The sequence below is a fragment of the Fulmarus glacialis genome, unplaced genomic scaffold (genome assembly GCF_000690835.1).
Source record: "Fulmarus glacialis isolate BGI_N327 unplaced genomic scaffold, ASM69083v1 scaffold22392, whole genome shotgun sequence".
NCBI lineage: Eukaryota > Metazoa > Chordata > Aves > Procellariiformes > Procellariidae > Fulmarus > Fulmarus glacialis.
In genome coordinates, this window is record NW_009197486.1 from 1 (window position 1) to 13,658 (window position 13,658).

Here is a 13,658-nt window from a genome sequence, read left to right on the forward strand (position 1 = left end):
CAGCCGGCCCCCTCGCCTCGGGATGGCGCCTTAACCTGGTGTGTGTCTCTGGGCCCGCAGCGCCTGGACGGGCGGCAGTGCTATGACTACCGGAACGTGCGCATCTCCTTCGGCGCCGACTACGGCTGCTGTATCCAGCCGGCCCCCTCGCCTCGGGATGGCGCCTTAACCTGGTGTGTGTCTCTGGGCCCGCAGCGCCTGGACGGGCGGCAGTGCTATGACTACCGGAACGTGCGCATCTCCTTCGGCGCCGACTACGGCTGCTGTATCGTGGACTGCGGTTCGCGGCCTGAGGAAAGCATTTCAGCCGCCGCGTTTCTAAACCTTCGGGAGCAAACGGAGTGCGGGGCGTTGAATGTTGGGCGTCTGAAAGCCCGCTGAGATCACAGTAAACCGATTTTAAGGACTGAAGCCTAAAAGTCGTAGCAATTCAAGGATAGGATCACAGAGGAGAAGTGGGAAGGGAAAGAATGGGGTTTCCATGTTGATTGTAGATTACAAATAACTTATAAAATACTAAATTATTATAGTTTTTCATCTCTTTGTTCACTGATCTCACGTTACATTTTGCGTTCTTCCAGAAATCAAACGGCCCCTTTTTGTATGTGGAAAAGTGGAATATATGCGCTTGCATAAACATTTAGTTATAGATTCTCATGCGTTTGAGTCTTATTTTTAATCCTAAAAGACAGGAAGATGTTCTAATTTCTACATTTGATTCTCTGAATTTTTGACCAGAGTTTAAATATGTATGACGGATATTGAATGAGAAACCATCAGGAGTGAGAAATACAAACTAAAAGCCTAAACACATCCTTTTTCAAAGTATGTATTTTGTTTCTAGTGGTAGGAGTTTTTTCCTGTTAAGTTCTGTGACTGAGTGGTTTATTTATTTTTGCAGGGTCCTTGCACAAGTCTCGTGTGAACTTGTTCCCCCCAAGCCAAATCGGCCTACAGAAGGTATACTTTTCTTTAATCTTGAGCTCTCACCGATGGCTGCACCTGGTTTTGAGCCTGGCAGGTATGTCGCTTTCTTAAAAAGACTAAACAAGGATGACATAAGAGGCACTGTTTTGATACATGTGAGTATATAGCATAATCATACTCAGTTTGGGTTAATTTTGTTTTAACAGGCAGTCTGAATTACTGGTGAAACTGAACAGACTAATAGAACGATGCCTGAGAAATTCCAAATGTATAGATACTGAATCTCTCTGTGTTGTTGCTGGTGAAAAGGTATGAAAAACTACTAATTTAAAGTGGTTTTAAACTAAAGGATATATATAGTCTGTTTTTAAGGTGGTCTCTGGTCTTGTTTTGGAGACTAGAAGTTCTGATTTTACGTTAGTGTAAGGATCCACGCATCTGAATTTACATACCTACATAGGCTTTCTGAAGTAGTTGAGACCCTGCACACTTGAATATTTCTTTGCAGAATAAAGTTTAAATTGTACTTAAATGTTATGTGTTTTGTCATAATTAACCAGGGCTTAAACCTAGCGCAGTGGGTATCTTGGAATGTATTGAGATCTTTCATCTTCATAAGCAAAGAGCTGAAGAATATATGCCGTTTCTTTTTATGGTTCAAAAAATGAAATTGTTTTGAAAAAGAATAACTTCTGTAGAATCACATCACAAATTACTAAGCAGTTTTATATGCTTTTTTCTCAGGTTTGGCAAATTCGTCTGGACCTGCACCTGTTAAATCATGATGGTAACATCATTGACGCTGCTAGCATAGCAGGAATTGTAGCTCTGTGTCATTTTCGCAGACCAGATGTGTCTGTGCAAGGAGAGGAAGTAACTGTGGTAAGTTGTACCAGATCATAGTAAATGTTGTGGCATCGCGGGTAGCTGTTTCTTTCTCTCTAAAAGGGAGAATTAAATCTTTGTATAAGCAGATAAGCTCCAAGATACTTAAGTTTTAGGATAGATGTGTTGCTATTCAAAATGTGAAAGGATAGTAAGAAAGCCTGCTGAATACAGAATTTTATCGACCTCAATTTATGGGAATATAAATTGTAAAAGATAAAGTATTTTACAGTATTTCAACCAAATCAAGCATAAGGCTGATGAATGTGCTGTATTTACCTATGTAGGTAGTAAACGGTAAGAATTGCACAAGAAGAGTAAAAAGAATTTTTTTAATACCTAGATGATTAAACATTTGTTAGCCTTTTTTTCTTTGTTTTTGTATTTCTTTAAATATCTTTGTACACTAGGTAATTTTAAAATTAAATGTGTTTTGTAAATAATTGTCTTCTGGGCCAATTCTTTTCAAAGTACACTCCTGAGGAACGTGATCCTGTCCCCTTGAGTATCCACCACATGCCTATTTGTGTCAGTTTTGCCTTCTTCCAGCAAGGGTAAGATTTTTAAGATTTTAAAGATTTGACAGAAACAGCTTATTGTCAGTTGTGCAGAATTGATTTTAAACACAGAAGAGTCCTAAAAATATTTATATTGACAAGCCGATTTCTTAAAACATTTTATCTAAAATGAGGTGCCATGAGGAGGTATTTTTGTGTTATACACAGTGTAACTAACCAGCAGCTTTCCACAGATGATGCAGAAAGCTTTCTGGGGGGAATATACGCATAATTAGTAATATGTAAACCAATTCCTTTGTTTAATTGTTCTAAGGGTAGTAACTCACCTCAGACTTTTACTGTTGCCTTATATTTAAAAACTCGATTCTAGGACCTATTTATTGGTGGATCCAAGTGAGCGCGAGGAACGCGTAATGGATGGCCTCCTTGTCATTGCCATGAACAAACATCGTGAAATTTGTACCATCCAGTCCAGTGGAGGGATTATGCTAGTACAGGATCAGGTAGATGTTTGCCTTGACCAGTCTTTCTCTCGTATATAAACTAGTTCCTGTGCTGTAATCTTGATATTGAAATATCCTTACGTTTGGAAGCTAAGAAATCAATTAGCCGTCTGATTTAATTGGAAAAGATTACGTATTTTTAGTCCTAGTGGAAGAACATAGTACTGTGTATCATGCTGAAGAAGAGATGTAGAAAAGGCATATTGTTTGGTCAGATGCACGTCTTTTTTTTCCGCTGTGATTTGGCTGAGGGAAGCTGTAAATTAATTCAGACTGCACTCTCTTGAATAGCTAGAGGCTGTTGTATTAACCTTTTGCATCAACCTGTAGTGTATCCAGTTGCTCACACGAAGGTACCATCTTTTAAGTGTCTGTGACTCCTATGATGTTCTACAGTTTTAGTTAAAAACATCTTTCCTTCATGATCGTAAACTGTTGTTGCATGTATAACAGGTTCTGAGATGCAGTAAAATAACAGCTGTTAAGGTTGCAGAAATAACAGAACTAATTCAAAAAGCCTTGGAGAACGACCAGAAGGTTAGGTGAGTGTTTTGGGAAGGAAGGGTAATGGGTATTTTTAAGAAACGTACTAAAAAGTAATGTCAACCTGTAGTTTGAACAGCAAATTGTTTTCACTTGTATTTGTTTTAAATAGCAAGTGTTTGTATATTTGAACTTGAAAAGAGAAAGCATTTTTAAGTGTGAAACATCCTGAAACAATGTCTGTCACTGAATGACTAGGAAAGAAGGTGGGAAGTTCGGCTTTGCAGAATCTATACCCAATCAAAAGATCACCGCATTCAAAATGGAAAGCGCTGCTGTTGATACTAACAATGTGGAAGAGCAAGCAGAAGAAATCATTACTAAGGCTGACCCTCCTTCAGAAGTGTATCTTTTCTGTTGTATTATTCAGGGGAAAACCAGGCTTCCCATCCCCTGCGTTGGCACTACTAGAAGCTAAACACACATCCAAGATTCCTCACAGCCTTATAGCCCTCAGAGGAAACACCAACATCATATTGGTTTTGGTTCTAACTGCTTTTAGGTAACTTAATTCCTAGCATAAAGTGCAAAACTGAGGTCTGAAGTGACTGATTGTTACAGTAACTAGAGAAGAAGTACTCTCTCTCAACTCCCCTTTAAGGATGTTCTCTACCCTAGGGAGAAAAGATACAGCTTAAAAAACAACTGGTTTGCTCTCAGAGTAAATAAGTTTCCCAGCAAATACCGAGTTTTTTCTTAACTACTTCAGTTTTGCCAAACCAATATTGCACACTCCTGGGACAGCTCAAATTGGGGAAGGAATAGAGAACTCCTGGGGAGATCTTGAAGAATCTGAGAGGGAAGAAGCAGCAGAAGAGGAAGGTGAAAGTGAGGCTGCCGCTTTTGAATGTCAGAAAATGGAAACTGAGGATACAAGTACGATGAGGGAAACAAAGAAGGGTAAGTACTTCTTTATATCAGATATGCTCATTATATCACTTTATTAACAGTCTAGAATCAAAATGTGAAAGAGGTCCTTAACGAGAAAGGAGAACCATCGTAGCCACTTTCCACTTGAGAGTTATATGCATTTGCTACTTTCACTTCACCTGGTCACTTCTCTTTTCTTCAAAAGAAAACTTGATTTCTGTAGTATAAGGAGGGCTCCAAATTAAGCACTAGCCATGATGAATGTTTCTTTAAAAATGCTGTGGTTATTAGTTACAGAAGTTGTTTGTACGAAACTGATCACCAGTTTGTGCTTTGTTTGTTTGTTTAGATGAACCTATTGTACTGTCTGACAGTGAAGAGGAAGAAGTTGTCATTCTGGAACCACAGGAACTACCAAAGAAAACAAGGTAACCATCTTGTGACATCAGGAGGGGAAGGGAGTTTGTAAGGGGTATTTTCAGGAAGCACAGGATTTTGGCAAGGCCAAGAAAGGGCTCAGTTGATTAAGGGGACTACATAGATAGCCGAGAGCGGGGAAGTTTAAATCTGGGCTAGTTTGCTCCTGCCCGAGGAGGCCAGTCATCCTGGCTGACCTGCAGCTGTCTGAAACAGTTATAGGTATTTGACTCTTCTTCATTTCAAAGGCAGTGAGAGCATAAAAGTGGATTTGAATCAGCTGCTCCTTAGAGATGCTGCAGAGATTCTACACACTACACTACAGCTAATCTTAAGTGTTATCTCCAAGAAGTGAGATTCATTGCTGTATCCCTGCACTAGCCGTGGAAACCCTCCTTGTTGTGTGTAGTACACTTTCTAGAAACTGAGTTTGAACTTGGCACTGAGCGTGGTGGATGGCTGCCCTGACCATCAGCCTGTGTTCTCTTGAAATAAAACTATTCAGTACATTCCTTTGATACAAATGTTGTTTGCTCACAGAACACAGACCAACTCGAAACAAGAAAATACAAGTAAGAAGGCATTTAACAAAAGGAGAAAAAAGAAGAGAGCTGCTCATTAAAGCCATCATCCCTCCTTCAGAAATGCTGTAGAGCACATAATTTGGTCTATTGTGACTGAACTTATTTTTGTAGATAATTTTATTTCCTCCCACCCCCTATCTGGTCCTGCTTTTTATGTATATTTTACAAAACTATTGTACACAGCTTTAAATAAAAAAATTTTGCATGTAAGTGAAATTGCATGGTTCCATGAAATTCTATCCAGCTGCAGCAGAATACTCACTAGTTCAGCTTGAACTGACTCTTGAGTGCAGAGGTAAGATGCATAGTTTTCTTAAGAAAACAGCTTCTGCCGTTACCAAAGTGAGCTGTGTATAGTCAGAGCTCAGGTGGTAAAAGGAATTATGGCTCAGGTTTAATGCCAGGAAAAGCTCTTTTTAGTTAAGGTAGCTATTAGCACACCTTGGAAGTGTTTCATACCTTGGTGTGTTCTTCACAGGGGGAAAGGGTGTGCTGTGACTAAGACCTTCTTGCCAGTGTCACTCCACACCTTACCTTTCACTGAAGCTGCTTTGTATAAAAATCAACAGAAATGCATGTACTTAGCAAAGAGCATAGAACTTCTGCAAAACTTTCAGAGAGAAGCAACTCATACTTCAGCAATGAAGTTTCTTAAAAAGTTTAATTAAATATTACATGCAACAGACAGGAATGCTTCTTGAACTATATTCAAAGAATTTATGCTCTGAATTCAGAATCGGGCAAAGCAAAGAGACAAGGAGGTTTCCAAAATATCCGACCTAGCTGCTTAGTTTGAAAACCAAGTCAAATTGGAAACACGCACATATTTACAAGAGCAAAGTAGGACCATTTTACATGTGACCTTAGTATTTCCATGAAATACGAACAGGAGAGAAGTTATGGTGGCAGATATTACATTTCCCAAATCAGGTTTAGAATTTAATGTTTTAAAAAAAAAAAATTTGCTCCCAACCAAGCAAAGCTTTACGCAGGTTGGGACAAACACAGAAAGCCCCACTCCTCCAGGAGCTAAACCACTGCATTTTCTTAGTGTCAGTTCTTCCAACCCAAAGTCACTGTCAGGAGTACAAGAATGAGTGAAGATTCAGTTTCTTCTTACTTCTCAGTACCACAAGACCTTAAATTTCATCAGGGAAAAAGAACAGTATTTGTTGCACTGCTAATTCTTTCTTCTTCACACGTAACATCTCATACCCTGCATTCCTCAGAGGCTTTATTTTGAAAGGACTAGAAGTTAAACTACAGCAGTACAGTACAACCTGGGAGATTTTATTCAAAGGGTAGTAGCAAGAGCTGGAATCGTCCCCTATTAACTTTGGAAAATGAGAAGATGAAAAAAGATGGTACTTATTGCAGCAGCAAGAGTTGTCCGTGAGGAAGGAGGAGTGTAGCCATACTGGGCAGAGATGTCAGCCTACAACTGAAGCATTTTTTTAGGCTGTAGAGGAAGCCATATTCATATGTTAAAAGTAAAGCTCAGGGAGCAAGGGAGAGTCTTCCTCTGTGCTATGGGAACAGTAGCAGAACAACTTCAATTGAAAACAGGGCAAGGAGACATTTCATTAAGCAGTAAATTAATACTGTAAGCAACTGTAGTCCTTTCACTTAAGTACTGCTACTTGCTCTTTTCTGGGGAAAAAAAATTCATAAGCCTCCTTTAAATTACTCCTCTTCCAATGTTCATATTTCTCAGTGGTCTTGGAAAGTTTCCAGCATACACCACAAAAAAGAAGGGGAAGGCAGAAACCAGTTTCTCAGGAAGAGCCCTGTGCTCTATGGTCTTCAAAGAATAATTGCCAGTCAGCTTTTTGAGTGGCCCTTCCACGGTCACAAACTGGTGTCGCAACTGTGGCAAACGTGTTCCTGTACATACCAACTCCCTCTCCTGCAAGGTTAGAGCATTTCCAATGCTAAGCACCAGACGTGATACACTGCACGTTTTTTTCCCCAACTAGTTTTAGCTTTTCAGTGGCAACCTACTGAAATTAAGCTAAATAAAGGCTATTGGAGAACATGGTAGACCAATGAAATATAGTTCTTCATTAAACATTAGAACATGTATAAAAGTCAAAGTGCATCCTAAAAAGCTCAGATTGGCCAAAAAAGGCAGCCTCTGCTGCATACTTTTGACTGGACAAGCCACCACTGCTCGCCTCGATCGGTTTTGTAACTGAGCTGGTTCACGGAGGGCTCAGGCTGCAGGACAGGGGTGGGGGCAGAACAGCAAGTTTCAGTTCCTGAGTCAAGACATGCGAGTTGTCTCACTATAATGCGTGCTTGTCAGCTTGACAGAGGGCTGATGATTTTTTTTTTAGAATTTGTTTTCAATAGCCTACACCATAACAGCTGTTTGACATCTGTGAAGGATTTATGCTGCTGCCTGCTGGGCATCCAGATAACCAGACAGTGTTGAGTCAACTTCGAGCTGAAGTGGCACAGGTTTCACAGGGCAGCCCCTGCCAAAAAGCTTTAGAAACAAATGCCAGTTTAAGATGGTAGTGCTACCCCTCAGTGGGTTTTAAGGTACTGGCAAGACCACTAACATCAGATGTAAAAATTGTTTATTAGCCAACGTGGAAATGGCTTAATTAAACCCACTTCCATGCACTCACTGCTTTACATGCAAAGAACAGCAGGTACAGGGCAGCATCTCTCCATTTACACAGGCTGAAGGTAAATGTTCACTTGATGTAATGCCGCTTATGTGCTAGTTTGCTCCTGTAACAGTTCTAGAACTAAGGAAAAATAAGACCAGTTGGTCTACATTTTTGATGCATGCCGCAGGGGAACCCTTTCCTAGCAAGAGGGATGTACAGAATTTGTACCATTCCGCACATAGCCCGCCCGCGCCAGAAGACATTCCCTCCTCTTGAGCGCACAGAGCAGTAGTTCACCCTCCTGCAGTTTAATCCCTCCACTGCCTCTAAAGAGGTCCTAGGTAAGCAGACTGATGACTATAATTTTTTTAGTAGGTATCGATGGGCTTTTGGGACAGCTAACACATCAGTGGGGACTCCATGGGTTTAAATTAGTATCAGTCTTACACTTTGACTAGAAAATATCTAGAGCAAGACCATTTTCTATGTACTGGAAGAAAGGAGTATGAACTAGTTCTAGCCGTGCAGTCCCTGCAGCAGAGCATTCAACCTTTAGCCTGATGGAGATCTAGCTACACATAGCAATCAAGGCTTCCAGTAACTGGCACATCCTAAAGAGCCTGACAAGAGTCAATTCCAGCAAGGTGTTCTCCTCATAGCTATATAGTTTCTTCCAGTATTATAGCCATTAAGCCACATTTTGGATCTATACTACGTCTCAGTTTAAACTAGACAGTAAAAAAATGCTACAAATACTGCTGTGGAGTCCAAGTCATTCTTACTTGGAAAGAGAAAAAGCCCTACTATAATAATGCACTGCTAATATTAATGTTTAGTCTACAATTAGATAAGCAGTCTCAGACTTCACTTGGTCTGCATGGTTAATTCCGTGCTTGAAGAGAACGTTTTTATAAAAACCCAGCTAAATATTTTAACAAGATTGCATGTACAAAAGATTTACATTAAAACCACATAAAACTAACGTCATAATTAAGCTCATCAAAACCTGTATTAATATTCTGAGTGATCACATCTAGAATTTTGAACCATGTTTAAAACTGTACATCATTTTTTCGTAATATACATCTTCTTATAAAAAGATCAGTCTCTTGATTATTACAATAAGTTTAGTGTCTCTGGTGGGTCAATAAGCGATACTCCATGGTACCTAGAGAGGGGAAAAAAGACGCAGGATGTCATCTTGCTCAAGTGCTCTCTGCCATAGAGAATAGCATACATACTGCAGCGAAGCACATTTCTCACAAGGCAGAAAACATTTTGGGGCTTGTCAGCTGTCACGCCAACACAGATTTTTAGGAGCATTAGGTACCATCTCCTGCCTACCAACTGTAGGAATATCAAGAAAATTCCTCCGGTTTGTACCTGACAGTTCAGGTAGCGATAGCAGGCCTGGTGGTGAACACGGAAGTATTGCTCAACAAAACACTGTGCAAAAACCTGGGGAGTCTTGTCACCCTTTCACTTACGTGGTAGATTTAGTTAGTCGAGTCTGACTGAAGACTCAAGATACACCCCACCCCGTTAAGCAGTTACGTGCTAGGAGAGCTCAGGCGTAACATACCAGCTTATCATACATCTCTGCAGATACTCACTTTGTACTCTTGTACTTTTCCCTTATGGACTGTTGCATGTGCTGTGCTGCTTTGAGGTAGGTCTTGTGCAGGTCCATGAGGCAAGGCTTGATGTCTTCAAGGGTGTAGCCTGTTACTTTGCACAGGGACTCAGGCTGAGGGAAAAAGGAAAGGAAGAGGGACATTTGAACGTTTCTGTTCACTTAGGCTGACGACCACTGGTGGAGTTCTTAGCTTCCTGTTGGAACTCTGTTGTTCTAGTAGGTTGGCAGAGTGTTTTTTTCTCAAGCACAAAATAGTTTAATACTCACTGCTCAGATTTGACATTTGAACGTTTCTGTTCACTTAGGCTGATGACCACTGGTGGAGTTCTTCTTAGCTTCCTGTTGGAACTCTGTTGTTCTAGTAGGTTGGCAGAGTGTTGTTTTCTCAAGCACAAAATAGTTTAATACTCACTGCTCAGATTTTAGCAGTTCATGTATATTTACAGTAATCCTGAAAACTATCATATTCTAAACAAGTATTCCTTGCCTCCAGCGCTTAGGCTTTCTTACCGCCCACTTCCTCACCACAAGGAAGCTGCTTACAGCTTTGAGGAGGATCACCAGAACGGAGTGCATCAGTAGATGCCTCTTCCCTCCAAGAAAAGGGGTGTCCCACCCCCATTTTTCAAGTATCATAGGGAGCAATCCCTAATTAACAGCCTAGGAGTACGGAGGGGCTGAGATTCCTGCAGCCCAGGCCCCAGCATTCAGAACCGCATACGAATACACTAACGGTGCATAAAGGTGCGTGAAGGCTCAAGTTTTAGTGCTACATACCCAAGTTTGTCCCGTGATCGTATAGCCTGCTAGATGAAATGCTGCAGCAGCAATAACCGATGGCAAGTATTTCAGGTAAGGATCAGCGTCAATTAGACTCAGCTCCCCAAGGTACTGCAAGGGAAACGAGAGAAAGGGAATCATCTGCTTCCAAAAGGAAGTAGAAGAGCATTTAATAGTTGCACTAGAACCCTCATTTAAGCTTCCAATTCTGCCATCAGTTGGAGGAACAGCTTTTACTAGTTTCCACTTACTTTCTCTTTTGGCATCTACTGTTAGCTACTGTCAGTGTTCCCAACGCATGCTTTTTCAACACCACATTTTATATTTAGAGGTATATAAGATCTAGAGGGAAGAGTGTAGTTGGTTCTGACCTTTGCAGAGTGAGACAAAGGTTTCTATTTAGGAGCTGTGGACCTGCCATACAGTTAGGATTTAATATAACTTCAGCTGAAACGTTATCTGTGCTCTGCTTTATAAATTGGCCTCTGGATTTAGAGCTCACTGCTTGTTGAGGGGAAAACCAAAACAAAAGTCCTTTTTAGCCAAAGTGGGTGGGTAGGTGTGGCAGTTTTAGATAAGAGGGAAACATCTAGCAGTGAAACAAACCCCAGATTAAATTTCATCAATCTCTGCCTGCTCTGAGTAAGCGTGCACACTTGAGCCAGGCCAAGTGCCAGCCTGCGATAGGAATAGAGTATCTCAAACATAAGTGGCAACAGGAGCGTTAGTTTCCAGTGGTGTGGCACCACTTCTGCAGGAGCATGCGGCATAAAGTATGCACTCTCCAGAACTCTCCCAGAGACTATGCATTTAAAAATAGGAGGCAACAGGGAAGCCTGGACTGAAGAATCCTTCAGCATTTCTTTTCTTTTCTACTGGAACTAAGAAACAGAACTTGTAAAGTGCATTAATAGTAATAGAACTCTCTAGTAATTCTTACTTACCATTGATAGGCTCTCCACTTTACCGTTTGTCTGCTGATGTAGGAAATACTGAGTGAGGAACTGGTTGATTGTTGGAGCTGCTAAGTCAAATGACAAAACCTTCAAAATTAAGTGCTCCATCTTCAGAACCTGCTTCTTGGTATAGGTGTCATCTGTGATGTAGACAAACTCTGCTACTTCAGGAGGGTAGATTTCTTCAAACTTTCTGCCAGGAGAAATATTTACAAGCAAATAATTGAGTACTAGAAAACCAGATAACCAGCAACATTTAATGAAAGCCAGCATGCTAATTTAAATTCTGACTTGTGAAGTAGCTGGGCACTGTTAGTGAACAAGTTTGCTGCACTTGGTTTAGTAACTCTTGAACGAGCAGAATTTGGAATTACAGAGCTACAATAGCCTGATATTTTAGCACTAAGCAAGTTGGGACTCAAGAGTTACTGAAATTCCAGAAGAACCCACTAAACTAATAATTGGTGCAAGCAAAACTTTCTTTTCACGTGCCTCGTGCATATTCCCTCACTGTCTAGAAGCCTTCTGCTGCTGCAGCTAGAAATAATGAATCCTCACAATAGGGCAACCTACAAAGATAGCCTAGAACCTTGCTTGCAGTGTTTCATACAAACTGCCAAGCTTTTAGGTGGAGAGCTCCTGATTTTTCTTCTAGCATGAAGCCCTCCCGAGTCAGTCTGGCTATAGGCAACAGAAATGTGATAGCCACAAGATATCCATCTGTATGAGACCCATAGGTAGAATTTTAAATTAAGCAATTTCACTTACGATGCAAGCAGCATAGCTGCAGTACCCACAAGCTGAAGTTTTCCTCTCAAAACAGACATTGACGAAAGAAACCTATCAATGTAATTCACAGCTAAGTGCAGGGTTTCATTCTGTAATTTGTATTCCTCTCCAACTTCCACCAGCCAGTCCACAAGAATAGCCCGCATGTTATTTGTGATATCAGGTTGCTTCTTCATGTAACCCATTTTAGGCTTGCATTTCACCTGTAGGTTTAGATGACAGATAAGATTGAGTTTGGACTAAGTGCTGGTAGAGAGTTTAAGCTCCATTTACCACAGTTTAAACAGATCAGACGTAAACAATGGTAAGTCTAGGATCACTAAGTTATATTTCTATGATCTTGCTTTCCAGCTTCTGTTTAGTGCGTGGCACAGTCAACTTTATCACAGGAAACCAGTCTTGTGTCCACAGCAGCGGACACAGCACCTTATTTATCCATTTCTAGCAAGCTTTAATTTAGTCACTATAGTAGTAACTAATGTCTAGATGCATTTCTCAACCCCAAATTTCTCCCTCATAAGCTGTATGTAAACAAGAAAAGAGACAGCAGCTCACCTCCATTTCCCTAAGGTACGTATGGATATCGCTGATATAGTCTGGCACGTTATTAACGTTTGGTTTTTTCTCTTCTGCTTCTGAGGTTATTGAAATATCCATAATACTTGGAGAATCTAAGCAGAAGATAATAGCCATGTTACAATGGGCACTGTCAGACCGCTCCCTCGCAGCGCAGGGAACTACCCTACTCCGTAGCATGTGGACGGTGGCTCTCCAGGACTGCTGGGTCTCTTGCTCTTGGGCAGGCAGAGGGGGCAGACTGTCACTCAACTAGACTGGGAGCTGAGGAGGCTCTAGGGAAGCCAAAATGTTACTGCAACAAGGAAGCTTCCCATTCCCCTTTCTCTTCTTCCCCCTAGGAATAAAGGGATGGAAAACTTTTGCAATTATGTAGTGCTCAGTGCGTCCTGCGTTACCTTGTTACATAGATGTGAATCCTGTAAGCTTAGCTATTGCAGCTTAGAAGAGGGCTGGAGTACCAGAGCTTTTTGTAGACTGCAGAAGTGGACCATGATGAAATCAGCCCTCAGATATTCATGCACGTGTTACAGAAAATGGATCTGACAGCTCCCATTTCTTTCATGTACTGGAAGAGCTCAAAACACTTGCACCAGTACAGGGTATTACCTGGGAGAAAAGTCCATTAAGTCCCAGGATCTGCCTGAGTAAAATCCCCTTCTAACTCTATAGCGGTAGCAAAGGGTGAGGCTTTAAGGGCTGCCCCTCTTGTCTGTAATCTGGTTTCTCTAATGAGTTACCAGTAGTTAAGGTTAAAAGCATAAAACTACCTAAAAAGAGCAGGGGATAGAAGCATAGCAGCTCAATTGATAACTAGATAGAAAAGCTGTTGTATCATAATGGCAGGCTCAAAGGAACCAAATCGGTTTCAGCAACTGGAAAGTTATCTTCCGAATCAAACCGAACCAGTCTGTGTCCCAACAGCTTCAGGATCTGCAGTGCTCCGCCGGTTTGCTCTGGAAAGCATTCCCTAGGTAACACCTCGGCACAACCCTGCTCCCGGGGCCGCTGCAGCAGGAGCAGGTGGGATGGGGCCCACCGAGAGCCCGGGGCAGC

General features: G+C 41.3%; 2 protein-coding genes across 2 annotated transcripts; one reads left to right on the forward strand and one right to left on the reverse strand.

The window, feature by feature from the left end:
* Positions 1–198: 198 nt before the first annotated feature.
* Positions 199–5,285, forward strand: EXOSC9 (exosome component 9). The gene is made up of 11 exons (XM_009572567.1): positions 199–287; positions 902–1,021; positions 1,134–1,236; positions 1,672–1,809; positions 2,284–2,366; positions 2,701–2,833; positions 3,287–3,375; positions 3,575–3,721; positions 4,086–4,276; positions 4,596–4,674; positions 5,204–5,285. Exons 2-11 carry the CDS (start codon positions 993–995, stop codon positions 5,283–5,285), a joined length of 1,074 nt encoding a protein of 357 aa, XP_009570862.1. The 5' UTR covers positions 199–287; positions 902–992.
* Positions 5,286–8,484: 3,199 nt separating this feature from the next.
* On the reverse strand, positions 8,485–12,719 carry CCNA2 (cyclin A2). The gene is made up of 6 exons (XM_009572568.1): positions 12,582–12,719; positions 12,006–12,229; positions 11,226–11,430; positions 10,279–10,392; positions 9,479–9,612; positions 8,485–9,033 (listed from the first exon to the last, which is right to left on the reverse strand). The coding sequence occupies exons 1-6, from the start codon at positions 12,717–12,719 to the stop codon at positions 8,982–8,984; spliced, it is 867 nt and encodes a 288-aa protein (XP_009570863.1). The 3' UTR covers positions 8,485–8,981.
* Between the last annotated feature and the right edge of the window lie 939 nt (positions 12,720–13,658).